This window comes from Schistocerca piceifrons, chromosome 4 (assembly GCF_021461385.2).
Source record: "Schistocerca piceifrons isolate TAMUIC-IGC-003096 chromosome 4, iqSchPice1.1, whole genome shotgun sequence".
NCBI classification, from domain to species: Eukaryota; Metazoa; Arthropoda; class Insecta; order Orthoptera; family Acrididae; genus Schistocerca; species Schistocerca piceifrons.
This window is the reverse complement of record NC_060141.1, coordinates 236,832,315-236,853,706: the sequence shown is the minus strand read 5'-3', so window position 1 is coordinate 236,853,706 and position 21,392 is coordinate 236,832,315. Positions and strand designations below refer to the sequence as shown.

Here is a 21,392-nt window from a genome sequence, read left to right as displayed (position 1 = left end):
ATAATTACACTTTTGTATGACCTAGCAGAAATGATTTACAATTCGCTTTGTTTTGTGTACTGACTGCGGCATACTTCAGGAAAAAATACGAGGTATACAGGGTGTTTCCATAATACTTTTACAAACTCTGGAGACAGGTTCCTTACAACAAAACAAGAAAAACAGTTCTTACAATATGTACGAAACCCCTTCGTTTTCGAGTTATTAATAAAAGCTGGCACCTAAGGAGCGTCGGAGGGGTTGCCTCCCCTCAGGCGCTACAGGCAGCTGCGGTGTACCACTCAGCTGAATGGGTGTCGAAGTCTCTGTACAGGTACATTTTTAACGTGCTCAACAAATGTGCTTGGATGCACAGAAGGAATTGCCGAACTGGAGGGTTCTTAAAGGACCCCTTTGCCCTTTTATTCACGCACATGTCAATGTTGCATCCCTCCATGATCACACAACAGCAGGGCACGAAACAGGGGCGATGAAAAAACATAAACACGCTTCGCCCCTCTGGGTCACGTTCGAATTTAGTTGAGTGCTTTTGAAGGGTCCCTAGTGGCTCCACCTGGTACACCAGAGCAAAACTTGCGGTCTCACTACACTCCAAAGGGGTTAGATCTTCTTCAATGGGGTTGCAACCCCACGATGTCCTTGGAGGAGGGCTGAATCGTCTGGGGCGTGTCAGCAGTGTCTAACGTTGTCAAGAACATCGTTTTGTTGCTCATGACTCTGCGATGTACATCTACATCTACATCCATACCCCGCAAGCCACATGACGGTGTGTAGCGGAGGGTACCTTGAGTACCTCTATCGGTTCTCCCTTCTATTGCAGTCTCGTATTGTTCGTGGAAAGAAGGATTGTCGGTATGCCTCTGTGTGGACTCTAATCTCTCTGATTTTATCCTCATGGTCTCTTCGCAAGATATACGTAGGAGGGAGGAATATACCGCTTGACTCTTCGGTGAAGGTATGTTCTCGAAACTTTAACAAAAGCCCGTACCGAGCTAATGAGCGTCTCTCCTGCAGAGTCTTCCACTGGAGTTTATCTATTATCTCCGTAACGCTTTCGCGATTACTAAATGATCCTGTAACGAAGCGCGTTGCTCTCCGTTGGATCTTCTCTATCTCTTCTATCAACCCTATCTGGTACGGATCCCACACTGCTGAGCAGTATTCAAGCAGTGGGCGAAGAAGCGTACTGTAACCTACTTCCTTTGTTTTCGGATTGCATTTCCTTAGGATTCTTCCAATGAATCTCAGTCTGGCATCTGCTTTACCGACGATCAACTTTATATGATCATTCCATGTGAAATCACTCCTAATGCCTACTCCCAGATAATTTATATGGAATTAACTGCTTCCAATTGCTGACCTGCTATTTTGTAGCTAAGTGATAAGGGATCTATCTTTCTATGTATTCGCAGCACATTACACTTGTCTACATTGAGATTCAATTGCCATTCCCTGCACCATGCGTCAATTCGCTGCAGATCCTCCTGCATTTCAGTACAATTTTCCATTGTTACAACCTCTCAATACACCACAGCATCATCTGCAAAAAGCCTCAGCGAAATTCCGATGTCATCCACAAGGTCATTTATGTATATTGTGAATACCAACGGTCCTATGATAGCGTTCTCGCTGCCCGCGTCCGGGTTCCCGGGTTCGATTCCCGGCGGGGTCAGGGATTTTCTCTGCCTCGTGATGACTGGGTGTTGTGTGCTGTCCTTAGGTTAGTTAGGTTTAAGTAGTTCTAAGTTCTAGGGGACTGATGACCATAGCTGTTAAGTCCCATAGTGCTCAGAGCCATTTGAACGGTCCTATGACACTCCCCTGCGGCACACCTGAAATCACTCTTACTTTGGAAGACTTCTCTGCATTTTTGACGGCGAAACGTGTGAGAATCAATGCCTCAAGGGAAGAGTGTTTTCATTGACGACCTGTTTGCTTCCTCCTGAGGACCTCTCGTGTCGATTCTGAGCGGCGTTTTACCTGAAATATTTTCCTCGGCAACCCAAAAGAAAACCGTGTGTCTCCAACGCTGGATGTCGCAGTTCTGACCTGCATAGCAGAGGCATCAAAAGAAGGAACAAAATGAGGGTAAGAAGAAGTATAATGACCTTCCAAACCGTGACACGTCCATGATCGTCTTGGACAGAACTGTGGTGCAATTTTGTGCTAATGTGGCACCTTTAACCCATCTTACACCTCATTTGTTCTTCTGAGCTGTAGCTTTTTTCCCGTATATTTCAACGCTATGCTGTTTGAAGCTTCTCCCAGTCCGAGTGTTACGTCATCGGGACAATGCTTTTGCATCATTACAGAGGAAAGTTGTATGCATCTTTGAGCCAAATTTCAAACGTATACTTCGCAATGGGAGACAGTTACAGGGGTTTCGCAAAAGTGACAACTATTTTCTTTTAAGTACCGGCAGTGTATATTTCGTCCATAAGGGACGTCATTATTTGGGCTGCAACTTTTGATCAATGCAAATAAAACAGTTTCTGCGTGACTGACGCAGTAACTGTTTTATTTGTACCGGTAATGTACATTCATGTATGTTTTTGATAAGTTGTACATAATAATGTTTTTGATAATAACGAAGCATGTTGTCCAGTAATCAAGTTAAGAGTCCTTGCCCACTTACCATTGTCTAAAACTTAATTATGAACTAATCAAATTGTACTGAGTAATACATGCACCTCTGTTTGCATAATCATCTGCACTTCATCATGCTATGGACCTTTTCTTACCTACATGGTAAACGTTTCGGCCCTATAACGTTTTGTTTAAGTCATACAAGTTGTTTTATGTAGTTGATGTAAGAATGCTTGGGTCAGACTCCTACAAAAAGAAATAAAATGTCACATCTTTCTATTAATGGGCTTTATTAATTAATTCATAGCCAGAATACAATTGACAAATGAATCCATAAGCTATCCAGGATAGCTTTAGCTACTGGATAATAACATTACTTTTATAAATACATATGTTTGCATAGTAAAAATATACTAGAACTGTGGTAACGTTATTAGATTCAATTACAGATACAAGGTGCAAGACACCATGATTCAAAGTTCACTAAATGAAAGAGAAGGGAAAATACCTATGTGATTAATATGTCACATGTTTATTCATTATTAATTTTAACATCTTTTTCTTTGTTATAACAATATGATGCTGTCGAAGCACATTTTATTCATCAGTTTTTCTATGATCAACACGTTTAGTGTTTGGCGTCATTGAAATCGGCGTTTCATCGTTCACATTGTTATGGTTTTTGCTTAACTATAGAATCTTAAGTACAAATATTATAGCAAAAATGCTGTGTGGTGGCGTGTTACAGCAGCACCCTTACGCGTAGCGGGAGTAACGAATATAAGTACGGTAGCGAAGGCCTGGAGGCGACTTCTTGCAGCGGTCACCAGACAGGGATCTACGTTAAGCGTGATCATCAGATCGGCCGTACGGCTGTGGTACTGAGACCAATTATTTTGTTTTTCTTTTTTTGTAATATTTTCGTAGGCGAGAGTCGTGATCTTGAGCTTTTGAAAATGTTTGTTGTGGGAAGATCATCATTTCGCGGTGCAGTCGGCACTTTATAGCTTAGCGTAGGTAGTTGCTTTGAACTATGAATTATTTTTTGAAACAGCTCACGTGCAACTTGGGCGGAATTTTGTTCTGTGGTGGACTATGAATTGTGTACTGAATTAAGTGATACGCTTCCTTGAATTACGAATTTCGTTATAGTTCGCTCCACCCTCCAATAACAGAGCACAGGTTTGCATATTGTTAAATAAAACTGAACTTTAATTGCGGTGAGAATTGGCTACAATTTTGCTGCAGCGACTGTTGGATTAGTAACAGTGATTCCAGTGATGACACGTTGAAATCGAGAGCTTCACTAATACAAGTGCAGTGATAATACTACCAACAACCATTCAGTCGAAATAGTCTGAGTGACCAAAAAATTTCAGTTTGCTGTAAACGTTATTCAGTAGTCCACGACAAAATAAATACCAATAAAATACTGCCGTGTATATCCGTAAAGCAGTTTGGCTCTGACTGCTTTATGGCTATGTTATGAGCTCCCCTTGAGATCATCTTTGGCCAGATTGACGATATTAGATAAACTGAGTAATATTTAATCTGATGAAATTAAGTAACTTTTTGTTGTCTTTTAATAAATAGCAACTGATGAGTGTAGTGAGGAAGTCTGTGTCAAGCCTTGCTCTCTGCATGGGATGTGTTTCAGAGTGTCTTAAGTGCCCACAGTTCGAGTCCCGCGTTGAGGCAGAACGTCAATGGAAGACGGCTTGTCTCAGTACGTCTATGGCAGCGGATATTGATCAAAATGGAGAAAAAATCTTAGGTTTTGTACGACGCATGCCGGCGACAGAAGCACCTTCTATTCTGAAGACGTAGATACTTTTTAAACACAATCCACTTTCACTGATTTAATGCTCCAATATTTTCGAAATTAAGCAGGAAATGAGGCTGCTGGCCATTGACTATCGATTCAACTCAGGCAGCATGTACTTGGGAGGATACTCAATTATCAACACATCATAAAGTATAAAATGTGTAGCATCAATTAGTAAGCATTAACATATTAGCTGACCAATATTGGTTCAACAGGAACCAGTACATCTGGTAATGCCATTGTTTGAAAGCGACTTTTACAGTTAATGAAGTGTCGGGCACATACACCTGTCTCAAAAACTAGGTAAGAATCCGGACCATTGTTCTTCTAAATGTATCTAACTCCGAAGGACTTGGTTGATCGTCCTGAGCAGAGGGTAGGTTGTAGAACTATTCAGGCCTTTGAAATCGTCTGTCTCCAGGCTCCAGATCATTCCACCGGCCAGCCCCATGTTGAGAACGTACTGCGACTGGAAACAAATACAAGAAATCATAGTTGTAGCTGATCTATAACTTTTTTATCAAGGTAGTTAACGCTTCGATATTTCTTATAGAATCACAACAAAGAACAATGAAAGATAGTAAGGAAGATTGCCATCAGTAGAAACTCAAACTCTACATGTTCCACACTGTTCATTTATCATGTTAACTATTTTTTGGCTTGCAAGGCTAACTTAAGCGAATAGTTTCACTCCAACATACTTTTTGTAAGCAGTGTTTCCCAGCTTCTAAACAGCTGAAGAAAGTCTTTTGTGACCACCAAAAAGCTGCTGCAAAGAATTATTGAGACTGGTTTGCTTCAAAAGATCATCTGCAGTCGAGAAAATTTGTAAGATTTTCCTGCAAAGAAAACTTTTGACGACTTAAGATGATTTTTTTTATCGAAACTAGCCTCTACAATAAAGAATATATCATTGCAACATCTTTATATGGTGAATGATGACGGTCTTCAAATGTTACTATCTCACTTATGGTCTCTAAGCGGGAAATTGGTTAACGAGGCTCAGATTAGTGTAGAACGTTCGTAGTTTGTGTTTCAAATTTATAAATACCAAACTTTTCTTTCAGGTTGTGAGAAAAGAATTCGACGCCATAAATAAGGAAGAGATGAGGGGTTAGACTGTTCACTGTTACCTTCAGCCGGATGGACTCTTCGTTGTCATAACCAACCCACTGGTTTTCGTGAACTGCATACGGTACCTTCTGCTCTTCGTCCCATGTGACTTTCCACCCTCCAGATTTCAGTTTTTCCAGGATCTGAAAACATGAATAAGATTTGAGTATTTCCTGTAGCTGTGCTAAAAAGTTGTGGCGTTGTGACCGCCCCTATATTCGTCCTGATGTGAGCTCAAGATTTGGGTTCTTTTAATTAGGAGTACAATGGCAGAATCAACGGAATGAGGAGGAAGAAGCTTCCTCATCGATTGCTTGTAGCAGATTTAGCAAAGAGTAGGGCTTCCAACTACAATATGTTGTTCAACAACAAAATCAATTTATTAAGTGTAAATTTTACAGTTGACACTGGAAGCAATACTATTTGTTTCCTTTTTTTTCCATTTCTCTAGTTGTTCACTGTTAATTTATTCACCATCTGCCACGACCAGTGAAGAGGTAAAGAGGCATACGAAATGTTTAATGACATATATTTGAAATCTCAACGAATGTTATTCTTAAAAATAAAACGTAGAGGTGTTATGTCCTAGCATATCACTAGATGAATGGATGGGGCACTCGTATGCGCATCACACCTCGCAGGTGGAACCGTCCTAATGGTAAAAGAGGAAAACAGTATCATGTGGAACATCAACCATGATGCAACTGCTTTTTCCTTACATAGACAGGTATTCACATATTCCGTATATCAAAATTGCAATCTCTCATTACGATGTGGAATGTGTCAGTTAGTTTACAGCTGATACATCTTTCTCAGTGGAAAACATTGCAGTATGCTGACCATTTACATAATTATTTCTTACATTAATCATCAATTACAGTGCCTTTAAATTTTTTGTTCTGGTTTATATATAACTCCTCTCTCTCTCTCTCTCTCTCTCTCTCTCTCTCTCTCTCTCTCTCTCACACACACACACACACACACACACACACACACACACACACACACAGTTCAGAAATTATTCTATGGGCTATGGAGTAGAAGTAGTCATGCTGGAATGATTTAAGTTTGTGCTTGAAGTTATATAAGTTTATTTATTTATAAACTGCGACTGACGTATGCTTTCACAACTGGAGAACTTAAACGTGGCGCAAGTGCTGATTTGTTTCATAACGAACTTTAGCGGACAGTGTGGCAGCATCATTGATGAACGTTTACAGTACTGCACAGTCGGGGTCTTGACTTCGGTTTTGCTTAGGAGTTACCTGATTTAACTGGCGAATCTGCCAAATATTATTTGCAATTCACTTTGGTTTTGCTATCGAACTGCCCGATTTAACTGGCGAATCTGACAAATATTATTGCAGTTGACGCAGTGTTAACTGCACTGAGCTCCGATTTTAACTCTTTAACTTAAGGTGGAAACCAAAAGCCATATGCCGCGCAGGGTAGCCGCGCGGCCTTGGGCGTCTTGTCGCGGTTCGTGCTGCTACCCCCGTTGGAGGTTAGAGTCCTCCCTCGGGCATGGGTGCGTGTGTTGCCGTTAGCGTGAGTTAATTTAAGTTAGATTATGTAGTGTGTAAGCTCAGGGGCCGATGACTTCAAGAGTTTGGTCCCATAAGAATTTACCACAAATTTCCAATTTCCAAAATCCATTTAATTATTTTTTGTAGGGCCACCGTCTTTCTTTGTGTTTTTATTGCAAGTACAATACTCAACAGTCACCTTTAACTTATTTTACTGTTATTACTGCAGTGTGCGCTGGGTTTTATATGTTTAATTGGTACTTACCTAGCAAAACTTAGCATAGACAGCTAGGGCCGTTATTAGGGCAGCAACGCAGCGGCGGATGACCCACCCTTGCGACTACAAAACCGCACTTTCTCGCCAGAGTTTTTTACTGGCACGGACTTCAACAGTCCTAGTACTTATTTGAGAACACGGTCGCGGATTGTCGTAATTATTTTCTCAGCTAGGGGGAGTCGGCTTGTACGCTAGTGATAGAAACAGACAAGTGCAGGAATCTGCCAGTGGAAGCGGAAAGCTATCATACAAATGATGTAAAACGTTCAGTCCGAATTGCGTTTATTGGGCGCCGCTTTCAGTGTGAACTGCACTGATCTATTAATCATGTTACCTTGAGCACTTATTATTAGTTGTACACTGAATGATACTACAATACAAAGATCGACCCAACATGCATGAGTTATCAGAACCATGCCAGAGATACTCAGTTAGCCTTATCAGGACTTCACATTTTGAACAATAGCTCATACATTAGGGAGAGGGGAGACTCGCGTTCCTAAAGTCATCGGTACACGGGACGAGGCGGCTAACGTGGATGTGGAAGCAGACGGGATATCCCATGTCACGAGTCAGAGAGCCATCTGGTTAACGTGATTTTGCACTCTCAGCACTCTCCAGTTTGTTCAGGAAAATGGACGCGCGTTAGCTGTATTAAAATTGACAATTTCTTTGTTGACCATATACTAGTCACGTTATCTGTCCGTGTTATATAAATAAAAACTTCAGTATCCATGAATGTGTGATAATAGAAAAATGAAAGACATATGTCCACTGACGAAGGACATCAGCTTATAAAAGTTCACCAAATTGAACTAACTCACTCCTTATTGAGAGTGAACTTATGTTGGCATAACAGTAAATATTACAGAAATTATTCCTATTAATTTCACAGAAACTCCCACAACCTTTCAGAAGGCACGAAGGTTGAAAGAAATTGGATACATCGGGACGCGAACCCTCTTCAATACGCCCTCGGTTTCGAATTGTGATGCAACGAAGTACACTATGGTGAAATTCGGCTTCTATAGGCCCCGTATATTAGCTCAACTTCTAAAGGCTTCAATGGCGGAAATGTCATAATTATAACAAATCCTAACAAGGACGAAATGTTATCGTGAATATTCATAGGTAGTTGGATTAACATGGCGAACTCTCAAAGCATGCGAGTTATGAGGCGGAAATAACTAAGTATGAATATTCATTGACCACTGATATGACGTTTCGCGTCATTTTATTACAACAAATCGTACCAATAACGATTCGTTCTTGAGACATTCAGTGTGCTAGTCCTTGGAACTTGCGTGTATTCATAAGGTGTAGATGTAACGTAAAACACACCGAATATGGACTTGTATTGAACATGACAAATACAGTATGGCGTCTTGCTTTCTGATTGTGACGTAGGGAGCGGCATTGCTTCCTATTGGTTCTACTTTAGATGGCACGTTGCCAGAATATCGGCGAACTTACTGTTACGGCACACAATAGTAAGGAGTAGAAATTAGAAAAAAATGTATTAAAACTCACTCACATTGCCTCAGGGAAATTAAAGTCATGCCAAAGACAGACGCGGAAGCAGGAACCGTGCCATTACCAGGGGATCAGGTCTACGACACTACTTGCTGAGTAAGGAATAAGCATTCAACAGGAAAGAGGATGGAAAACCAAAGGAAGCAGATAAGAATATTTGTTAGCTGGTTAGGAATGTTGCAAGAACCTGTTCTATTTGATAAGAACTTGCAGCCAGGGACCGACAGAGCAGTTAACAACCTGTTAAGTGAATTCAGCAGATTAAGGAAGAGAATCGGTCATTACGAACCGAGATTTGCGTCATAGCCTCGCGCTAGCTCCCATTAAATACTCCAGCTTTTGTCATGAATTGATCACTGGAATTGAAGACATTCATAGTAATAGCACTCGATTTCATGATTACGATAGTGCAGTGAATCTGCGTCCTAGACGCTCCAGCACAGTCTATGAACTAGCCAAAGATCTACTCATAGTTATGGTCTTCACCAGACGAATCTCATGCAGCTAGCCGCCTGCTATCTACTGATGGAGAAACTGGTAGTCTTCTGAGAACACCACATCGCGGGTGCTGCCAGTACCTAACTTCAACGTGGAGGCCAGCAACACGGCCACATTGGGTCCGTGTTCCTGCTCAACATTGACACGCCTTCGAGAGATGAAACCTACCAGGAGTAGGGAGGAGATCAACCGAGCACACGACATCGCAGGTGGGTCATCAAGGATCATCGTAGAATACGGAATGGGACCGAGCACGTTCCGCAGCCGGCGCGAGGACCACTTCGCGCTGGCCAGCAGCCGCCGCGCCGACAGCGTCGCTGACGACACCTCCTGAGCGTGGAAACGCTGAGCTGACTCGACGGACGTCAGCTAGAATCCAGCACGCAGCTGAATTAGCAACAGCCAAGGACGCTGCAGAAGAACAATGACTTGTAAACACTGCGAATAAATAACTGAACTCTAATAACGTTTTACTTGTGTCATTAGGCTTCAAGGGTTCTCAATAATTGTTCTGTAATACACTACTGGCCATTAAAATTGCTACACCATGAACATGACGTGCTACAAACGCAAAATTTAACCGTCAGGAAGAAGATGCTGTGATATACAAATGATTAGCTTTTCAGAGCATTCACACAAGGTTGACGCCGGTGGCGACACCTACAACGTGATGACATGAGGAAAGTTTCCAACCGATTCCTCATACACAAACAGCAGTTGACCGGCGTTGCCTGGTGAAACGTTGTTGTGATGCCTCGTGTAAGGAGGAGAAATGCGTACCCTCACGTTTCCGACTTTGATAAAGGTCGGATTGTAGCCTATCGTGGTTGCGGTTTATCGTATCGCGACACTGCTGCTCGCGTTGGTCGAGGTCCAATGACTGTTAGCAGTATATGGAATCGGTGGGTTCAGGAGGGTAATACGGAACGCCGTGGTGGGTCCCAACGGCCTCGTATCACTAGCAGTCGAGATGATAGGCATCTTATCCGCATGGCTGTAACGGATCGTGCAGCCACGTCTCGATCCCTGAGCCAACAGATGGGGACGTTTCCAAGACAACAACGATCTACACGGACAATTCGACGACGTTTGCAGCAGCATGGACTATCAGCTCGGAGACCATGGCTGCGGTTACCCTTGGCGTTGCGTCACAAACAGGAGCGCTTGCGATGGTGTACTCAACGACGAACCTGGGTGCACGAATGGCAAAACGTCATTTTTCCGGATGAATCCAGGTTCTGTTTACAGCATCATGATGGTCGCATCCGTGTTTGGCGACATCGCGGTGAACGTACATTGGAAGCGTGTATCTGTCATCGCCATACTGGCGTATCACCCAGCGTGATGGTATTGGGTGCCATTGATTACACGTCTCGGTCACCTCTTATTCCCATTGACCGCACTTTGAACAGTGGGCGTTACATTTCAGATGTGGTACGACCCGTGGCTCTACCCTTCATTCAATCCCTGCGATACTCTAATTTCAGCTGCCCTGGCCAGCACATTCTCCACATCTCTCACCAATTGAAAACGTCTGGTCAATGGTGGCCGAGCAACTGGCTCGTCACAATACGCCAGTCACTACTCCTGATGAACTGTGGTATCGTGTTGAAGCTGCATGGGCTGCTGTACCTCTACACGCCATCCAAGCTCTGTTTGACTCAATGCCCAGGCGTATCAAGGCCGTTATTACGGCTAGAGGTGGTTGTTCTGGGTACTGATTTCTCTGTGATCTGTTGTTGTTGTGGTGGTCTGCAGTCCTGAGACTGGTTTGATGCAGCTCTCCATGCTACTCTATCCTGTGCAAGCTTTTTCATCTCCCAGTACCTACTGCAACCTACATCCTTCTGAATCTGCTTAGTGTATTCATCTCTTGGTCTCCCTCTACGATTTTTACCCTCCCCAATCCTATTCAATACCTCCTCATTAGTTACGTGATCTACCCATCTTATCTTCAGCATTCTTCTGTAGCACCACATTTCGAAAGCTTCTATTCTCTTCCTGTCCAAACTGGTTATCGTCCATGTTTCACTTCCATACATGGCTACACTCCATACAAATACTTTCAGAAACGACTTCCTGACACTTAAATCTATACTCGATGTTAACAAATTTCTCTTCTTCAGAAACGATTTCCTTGCCATTGCCAGTCTACATTTTATATCCTCTCTACTTCGACCATCATCGAAAAGATGTGATGAGATCTTTGGTCTGATTCGCCACATGCGAACGGGAATTGTCTTGCAGCAAAACGATGCCCCTGCTCAACTTGCCACGTCTTTTGTTCTGAATTGTACGGCGCAGATTGTGCAATATCTTACAGTAAGCTGCTGCATTGATTGTCTCATTATGAGGCAGAAATTCCACAAGCAATACTCCTTTTCTGTCCCAAAAAACTGTGCACATGATTTTCTGGGCAGAAATTATCTGCTTAAACTTCACTTTTCTGGGTGAATCTGAATGCTGCCATTCCATGGACTGTTGCTTTGATTCTGGTGTGACGTAGGCCACCCATGTTTCATCGCCTGTAACAATTTGGCTTAAGACATCATCACCGTTGTTGTGGTACCGCTCAAGGAAAGTCAATGCACTGTTTAAACGATTGATTTTGTGCACATCCGTCAACATTTTCGGTACCCAACGTGCACACAATTTTTGGTAATTCAAGTGCTCGTTCTCAATGCCATACAAAAACTACGAGAAACATTAGGAAAGTCATCCCGCAAGGAGGAAATCGTAAAGGATCTGTTTTCTCTCACCTTATTGTTCACTTCCTGCAGCAAAATTCCATTAGCGACCCAAGGATGCCCACTCCGTTGTTCATCATGCACATTTGTGCGGCCGTCTTTAAATGCTCTCTCCCACTTTCTTACCATTCCATCACTCAAAACGTTTGCTCCATAAACTGCACAGATCTCACGATGAACATCGATCGCTTTTAGGCCTTTAGCACTAAGAAATCTTATAACAGCCCGTACTTAACAGTCGGCAGGACTCACGATTATCGGAGGTATCTTAAACACTCAGTACACAACGTAAACAAGGAAGATTCAGACTGTAATGGCGTCAGTGCGTAGACAACAGGTGTAGGCACCCAGTGCGCATGCACAGAACGCCGACCGCAGCGCTGCGGCCACGGTGTGGCAAAACGGTATGTGTCCCGTGGGACACACAGGGTGAACCAGAACTCCAACGAGAGATTTTCACGGGTGTTAATGTGGACCAAAACAAGAATAATATTTCTGGTAAACATGGGCTCTAAAATGCACACCTTAAGATCTATGAGCACTTCTTCGTCTTCGATATCGTGAAACAAATCTCTTATACTACAAGCTCTGGTGTTCCATATTTTGAGAAAGGCAGTAGGGAGCAAAACAAGAAAAAATGTTCGGTAAACTTAGGCCCTGTTCATATTCGCTACTGTGAAACATATCTTTTCTACTGAACAACTGCCCAAAAGTTCTTAAGGTACGTACTTCAGCGCCCTACTTTACTGGACGTTTTTACTAGTTTTGCTTCATGCCACCACCGCTCAAAATATGGAAAGCAAAGAGCTTACAGTAGAAGAGATTTTTTTCACAGTATCGAAGGTTAACTTCTCATAGCTCTCAAGGTAAACATTTAAGAGCCCATGTTTGCTAGACGTTTCTTCCTCGTTTTGGTTCATACTAGCACCTTTGAAAGTTTGTTGACGGGATCTGATTCACCCCATTTGTCCTGTGGGACCCTGTATAAATAAGTTAATAGATTTCTGCGGAGAGCTATATCTGTTGGAGTAACTGCTTTTGTTGATAATCAATAATCACTCTCGGCCTTTTGGCGCCTGTAGCGTAGTCCACTTCCGCTTTCGTACCCTTATGTATATCACCCTATCACCCTCTCCCCCCCCCCCCCCCCACCATCACCACCGCCACCCTGAGTCAACTCAAAAACGGCTGCTGTTACCACCTGGTGTCCTCCTCCAGCGAATGAACGACAAACGGATCTGTGCTCCTGACAGAGGCGAGGCGTCCTCCTCGCTTGCTTTAATAACGCTGTATTCATTGCAGTTAATTCACCTCCGTGGTCTAAGGCGCTGCAGTCATGGACTATGCGGCTGGTCCCGGCGGAGGTTCGAGTCCTCCCTCGGGCATGGTGTGTGTGTTTGTCCATAGGATAATTTAGGTTAAGTAGTGTGTAAGCTTAGGGACTGATGACCTTAACAGTTAAGTCCCACAAGATTTCACACACATTTGAACATTTTTGACCAATTCACTTCCGTCTGATGGATAACAGTGTATTACGACAGCAATAAAACCAACTACATAGGCTATTTTTATAAAGTACGAGGGTGAGTCAAATGAAAACCTTAAATACTTTTTTAAATATTATTTATTGCGCAGAAGTGGTAGAAAGCTGTATCACTTTTCAACACAATCTCCCCCACGCTCAATGCAAGTCTTCCAGCGCTTACAAAGTGCATAAATTCCTTTAGAAAAAAATTCTTTTGGTAGTCCGCGCAACCACTCATGCACCGCGTGGCGTACCTCTTCATCAGAACGGAACTTCTTTCCTCCCATTGCGTCTTTGAGTGGTCCAAACATATGGAAACCACTGGGGCCAAGGTCTGGTGAGTATGGTGGATGAGGAAGACACTCAAAATGCAGGTCTGTGGTTGTTGCAACTGTTCTACAGGCAGTGTGGGGCCTTGCATTGTCATGTTGCAATAAGACACCTGCTGACAGCAGTCCATGTCCCTTTGATTTGATTGCAGGCCGCAGTTGATTTTTTAGGAGATCTGTGTATGATGCACTGGTGACAGTGGTGACTATAGGCATGGAATGCTCCAAAATGACTCATTTTTCGTCCCAAAAGATAGTCAGCATAACTTTCCATGCTGATGGTTCTGTCCGAAACTTCTTTGGTATTGGTGATGAGGAATGCCACCATTCCTTGCTCGCTCTCTTCGTTTTCGGTTGGTGGAAGTCAACCCATGTTTTTTCCCCAGTAACGATTCTCGCAAGGAAGCTATCACCTTCTCGTTCAAAGTGCCGAAGAAGTTCTTCACAAACATCAACACGTCGTTCTCTCATTTTAGGAGTCAGCTGCCGTGGCACCCATCTTGCAGACACTTTGTGAAACTGGAGCACATTATGCACAATGTGGTGTGCTGACCCATGACTAATCTGTAAACCTGCTGTAATGTCATTCAGTGTCACTCGGCGGTTTTCCTTTAATCTAGCTTCAACTGCTGCAATGTTCTGTGGAGTCACAACTAGTTCTGCCTGACCTGGACGAGGAGCATCTTCCACTGAAGTCACATCATTTGCGAACTTCCTACTCCATTCATAGACTTGCTGCTGTGACAAACATGCATCACCGTAGTGAACCTTCATTCGTCGATGAATTTCGATAGGTTTCACACTTTCAATACGCAAAAACCGAATAACAGAACGCTGTTCTTCCCTGGTGCAAGTCGCTAGAGGGGCGGCCATCTTTATACTTATACTGCGACGGTATGTGTGCATCTGCACTATGTTGCCACCTACAGGCCATTCTGCACGCTGTTTGTAGCACGCTTACCAACTTACAGGATAATGGCACGAAATTTCGATTTGTTATTACAAATTTAAGGTTTTCATTCGACTCACCCTCGTAGATGTCACACGTGCCCACTAGGAAAGTTGATTCATAATGTGGGGCGGCTGGTGGAAATTAATTGTTATATAAATGTAACTTCAGAAAAGATGCAATTCCCTGCCGTTTAACCATATGTGGGGCTGTGGGTGGAATTATGTTGTTTAAAATGTTCCTATTATTTATGCTGTTGTTTTGCCGTTCTCAACACTGGCTCTCTAACTAAAATTTTGGCAACCAGAAAGTGATTAGCAAAACGTGAAGCATGTAATTAGAATTCCTAGTGCCCACTTCATCTGAGAGCTTATAGCTCTGAGGAATTAGGAGATTGTCTGGGATTCATAATCAAAACCGATCGTGTAAAAAAAAGTTCTCTGTATTCTGAAAATCACAGATAAAATAAAAAGAATCCACACAATCCGCCTAACAGAGCAGTTCAGAGTCTAATGCGCTGATGCAACTATAACTGTCCAAATTAAATGTTTAAATGAATGCTCGCCATAATTTGATGATAATGTTCATCAAACGCCACGCTAAATAATGGTAGAATGTCCGTCCCGTGGCGGCACGTGAAAATACGACATACGCAAACTGAAGATAGATAATTAAAGTCATCCCAGAATTAACACTTCACTCGAAAATGATTTCATGGTTACTCGTATCCCGAGTAACTTATTACGGCATCCGAGGCTGTTTATAGCAATGATACCGATGCGACGCGACTCCCGACACAGATGGTGTGCTATTCAGCGTCTGGAGAGGGGCCTTGCTTCCTCGCGCAGCGTTCTTATATATAAAGCCGCGGTGCGGACGGCTAAGGGAACGCCTGATCAAATCGGCTCTCCTGACTAGCCGCTGGGCTAGTAATGCACCACATTAAGTTATTGAATAAATCATAGCTTCTTTTGCTGATGGCCGATGAAGCTCTCAATTTAAATGTGCAATCAGCACACAGGTAAGTAATCATAATAAAAGTCTGATGTGGCTAAGTCAATTATTTTGGGCGAGAGAATTAATTTAATTACACTACACGCAGTAGACGAGCTCTGAACCTGCCCTTTGGAGATACGCTATCGCTATAGTTTTATAGTTATTGAGTTGAAACTTCTCACATCTTTATGATTATAGTGGATCTCCATTCGACTTAAATCTAAACATCCTAGCCTTATTTATTAGCCTACTTAATCTATCTTGCTTCCTTAAGTCTTAAGACAAAAACCAGAAAATTATGAATTTCAACTAAAATCTTAATTTGTGAGATCCAGAACACTGTTTCTATTAAATTATTATGAAAAAGGAATCTAAACATAAATTTTTAAGTCTCTAGCTCTTTTCTGTTGCGCCAATGATTTTTACAGAAAAACGTCCAAATTTCGAAAATGGTTAAAGTTATCGAACTGATATTCAGCACATATTAATATAGTATTACTCCTAACATGCTAGAACCGTCGTTTCGGGTTATTTACTTGATTTTTAAAGTACTGCGCAACATTTATGACGTCAGAGCTAGTTACAGCGGACTGGCTGGCACGCAATGGAAAGACTGATGAGAATTTATTACGGCGTGAGTAGGCTGCTTCCCTACATCACCCTCTAGTTAAATTTTTTTTTGTTTTTGAATGGTAATGAGAAAAAAAATTTAATTACAAAAAGGGAAGCAAGAGTACAGCTTAACTCCCCATGAAAAATTAAAATTGAAATGTAAACATATAGAAATGTTAAAAGAAAAATGATTCCCTACTTCAATTATTTAAATTACTGGCATGTTCACTGCCTCTTAAGCAATATTATCCCTCAAAATTTAAACAAAATCAGTGAAACACTTTGACATACATATTGCCTTAGACAAACAAACACATAAAAATATGTAAAATTATGAAAATCTTAAATCCATTAAATACATTTTTACATACACAAATTCAAAGAAAATAACACAGTTATTCATGATAGATAAACAGATGATTATATCTTAGCAGTCTTTTCTAAACCTGAAAGAAAAATTTCACAAATCATTTTTACACACGTGGTTGTAGCCGCTTTGGCTGGCGTTCTACACTTCCATTCACAAGGGTAGAGGAGGGGAAGTTGCTATGGTGTGCGTCCTTCACGTTCACTCTAAATTACATGGGGAAAGGGGAGGGGTCACTGAGTTGTGTTCAAGTCACTCCACGCTTTCACACAGCTACCAGGCTGCCATTATCTGGTTTGTCCTGTAGAACAAACAAAAAGAGTGCCTCAGACTCTGTTCACTTATTATCAAAGGGTGGGTCACAATGAAATGGGGATACATACATTTTATCCTTCAATATGTTGCTGGAACAAAGTTAACAGAACTTTTCAATTTTACTCTCGTGGTTACTTAACTGTCATGAAATCGGTAAACAAATGGCTCAAAACGCCTTTAGTCAAGCACTAGAGAATATTTATGCTCAAGGCATACCATCATAAATCCTATTTAATCTCAATTTAACATTTCTGGGCCGGAACACTGAACCAATGCTCGGTACATTCCTGATACATTTGTATTTTATTCACTTAGCTGACTTATCTTTGATTACCTTATTCTTAGAGATAGTATGAGTATATTTGATTAGTAGTTGTTTCCTCAGCTTCTTTGTACATGTGAGTAACTTGTGGTAATAGTACAGTTCTGAGTGTTCAAAACACACTACGTTTAGTTGACTACTAAATCCACTTATTGGTCCTCTGCTGCTGTGTCAGTTCCACATCTGCAATTATGTACTTACTTCATCGAAGTGTATTTATGCTGAGCTATAAATAATATTTCATGTCTGCCATTATGTTATTCAATTATGTTGCTAGTGTATGTACTTATTTAACACTCACTCTATTAACACTTAAAGCATAGGATAGCACATTTATTTCATATCTATAGTGTGTTGCAGCTGATCAGTTTGCTCACGTGGCAATCCATTTCCACTCGATCGGACGCTGAAACCACAGGTAGTCTCTCTTGACCGACCACTAAAGTGCATTAAGTAATTATGGACGAGCGTAATGCTAAATTCCTTAAACCTATAGGACACCATGAGCTGCTCTGTCTCATCTAACATAAGGGTACCTATGTTCGCATCCACGCCTCCAACTCATAACCTCAATACATGTAGGTGTGTCCTGTCACACACTACACCAATTAACGGCCAGCTCCAACCTTATAAATATTTCAGGGACGTGTCCACGTCTCAACCACAAACACTGTTCAATTCTACTACACTGCCATTCCTTGCTACACAAGGTGAGTTTATTCTTACAACTTATCTGCATTTTTTTTTTCATAACACTAAGCAATCTCTTTTACTATTAATTAGTTAGCTCTACAGCATATAATAGGTTTCACTGCCACTTCAGATCTTGCTTGTAAACGAATTTGTATATCTTTTTAAAATATTAGTGTGGGACCATTTCCAATAAAACAACACTTTGTACTTACAATATTACCAGGCTTCTATACATACTTGTTACTCATATACCTTTGTATCTTAATTACATCATACTTCTCTGTTGTTTATGTCACTGTTAGGTTTGTCACATTAGGTTTTTTTTCACTAATCGGTGGATAGAATGGTTACAGAACTAATGGCTTGATAGCCATGACGGAAAATTTTTGTATTGCAAAGAAGAGGTCGAAATTTTAGGTGGCTAGAAAGATGAAGAGTGAGTGAGACCTGAAATGGAAAGAAGATCTCACACAGCTGGGACTGCACAGCTGCCACACTGTGTAGAGGCTACAGAACAACCTTTTCCCTACAGAATTCATTGGTTTCAGAAATTTTTCATACTGGAAAGAAGGGGTCGAAATTTTTGTAGATAGGAAAGATGAAGAATGAGTGAGACCTGAAATGGGAAAGAAGATCTCACACAGCTGGGACTGCACAGCTGACACACTGTGTAGACGTTACAGAACAACTTCCTTGCTATAGAATTCATTCACTACCTCAGAACTTCTTTAGGTCGATCACGTTCCTGAGACCTAATAGCTTTTTACTCTTCAGGTACTCTAGCCTATATGCATTGACATGTGGTTTTCCTATGATCCTGAAAGGTCCTTGGTATACGAACATGAATTTCTTTGTTTCTGCATTTATTTTCTTTGATTTTTCCTTGGTTTTGACAAGGACTAACTGACCTATTTCAAAACTAGTGGGTACAACTTTTGCGTCATGACGCTTCTTCCTTTCTTTCTCTGTATTTGGCTTACTTTTACTAAGATTAACACTTTCGTCCCAATACCTCCTATTTTTCAGAACTCGTATAGGCAGCTCCCAAGTCTCATCATTAGTTACTACATGTTTATCAATAAAAGGTACCGTAATTACTCCGGTTATCGGCAAGACCATTTTTAACTGGCTTCTTTCAAAGTCAACAACACTCTGATATTTCGACAAGAAATCTATGCCAATTAAAACCTCAATACTGAGATTATTTACAATTAAGCATGGACGATCAATTAAATTACCATTAATGTTAAAGGGCAGTAAAGCTTCTTGCTTTACCGTTTTTGACACCTTGCCAGTAGCACCAATTATTCTTAGTCCTGATACCCTCATTACTGTAAGCTTGTCTTTACCAGGTAACGCATCAAAGAAGGACTCACTTCCACTGTCTAAGAGACAACGTACATTGATAACAAACATATTCACTATTATTATAGGGTGGCTTATGGCTTATTCTAGGTTGTACAGGTGGTTCCTCAAATTCATCCAATAGTTCCTTTTGGATTTGTCTCCAACTAAAGTGGTCGACATCTGTCTTCATTACATTTAGGTCAAAGTGTGTAGGTGTTTCCTGAATTACATTTTCAGCTGCCTTTTCTAGTCGGTCTATTAATTTTAAATCGAAACACTGCACGACTTCATTACATTTAGTTTGCGGAACATGACCCAAATTACTGTAGTCTGAGCGATTCTGCGCCTCCAGACCGGGCATAACACTAGTTACAGCTAAACCACTTTCACTATTATCGTCGGGTTTCTTCTCTAGTGACAACTGGTCACAGCTACTGGCATCATCGACCCCAAACAGGCTACCATCTACATTCTCACTTACCTCCTGTCCTAAATTTATTAGTACAGTATCAACTTCCTGCACAGGCACTTTAGATAAGAGCACATCATCCTCATCGTAAATATAAGCATTAATTTCCTCTGCTTCTTCACCTGACAATTCAGTATTTTGTAGCTCTTCCCTACCGTTACACTGCTGCGCCTTCTCTTCCTCTTCCCACTTAGAAAGCGTCTCTAACACGGTATCTATCAAATACTGTGAGTGATCTAATATTTCTGCTGTATCCTTAGATGCTACCGACCCCTCATCCACATGTTCAGTCTGAGTATCCTGATCTGTCTTACCAATTATTGTAATTACTGGCTTAGGAAAAGTAACCGTCCGGTGAGCGCCAGTGTCCTCATAGACGGGAACTAGTTTTCCTGCCTCGGCCTACTACTGTTTCCTTTATTTCCATTATAGTTAACTGGCACAGCATTGCTTTCCGCACTGTTGTTTACCTGCATAATTTTGTTTGGAACAAAATTACTATCATTTGGATGCCATTGTTGGTTCTGATAATTATTTCTCCAATTCCTACCTCTCTTAGGATGGCGAACACCTACTGTTCTGATGTTTACGTTGCCATTCTGCTCGTTCTTAAAATTACTACTATTGTTATTAGCATTTCTGTTCTTACGTGCTTGCTCCTCATTGGCAGCAACACGTTCTACACGTTCCAAATATTCAATGAAATGATCCAGATTGTCTCTAGGGGCAGATATAATTCTAGTTTGCCGATACCATGGCAGTTTGGCTTCAAGACCTAGTATTATCATTTCAGGTTTTAGCTTTTCGTCCGAATGTGACAAACGTGAGACCCATGACCTGGCAAACTCTTTAATAGATTCCTTACCTACATTGAAGCGCTCTCCACTCCAAAATTCTCTCAACACTGCATTTTGCTTATTACTAGACCAATACTCATTAATGAAAGCTGTTTTAAATTCCGCTAATGTTTTACACTTCAACATAACATCAGCTGACCAACGCATGGCGTCACCTGCTAAATGGCTTCTAATAAATGAGATTTTCTCTCGTTCAGACCAAGTTGGTGGAATCACATCTTCAAAATCGTTCCAGAAATCTAGCGGGTGGATATTTTTATCTGGATCGAACCGCAAGAACTGCCTACACCCGATAAAAACGGCGTTTGCAGCTACAGTTTGTTGCATACTACCATTACCAGAAGTTACTGAAGCTACTTTACTCTCAATGTTAGCAATGTTAGTACTAATATTTTCTACTCTCATTTCAACATTATCTACTCTTTGCACAATATGAGTAGTATCAGTTTTGATTGCGTGTACTTCTGCTTGACATATGTTTACGTTTATATTAACATCTTTAAACC

General features: G+C 41.5%; 1 protein-coding gene across 2 annotated transcripts in view; it reads right to left on the bottom strand.

Moving 5' to 3' along the window:
• Window positions 1-2,863: 2,863 nt before the first annotated feature.
• LOC124795109 (acidic mammalian chitinase-like) overlaps window positions 2,864-21,392 on the bottom strand; it is a 76,277-nt gene continuing 57,748 nt past the window's right edge. For both annotated transcript variants that reach the window (XM_047258961.1, XM_047258960.1), the window contains exons 8-9: window positions 5,545-5,667; window positions 2,864-4,880 (exon numbers count right to left, since the gene is read on the bottom strand). In XM_047258961.1, coding sequence (XP_047114917.1) covers window positions 4,749-4,880; window positions 5,545-5,667 — 255 coding nt within the window. In that variant the 3' untranslated portion in view covers window positions 2,864-4,748. The remainder of the gene's footprint in view (window positions 4,881-5,544; window positions 5,668-21,392) is intronic.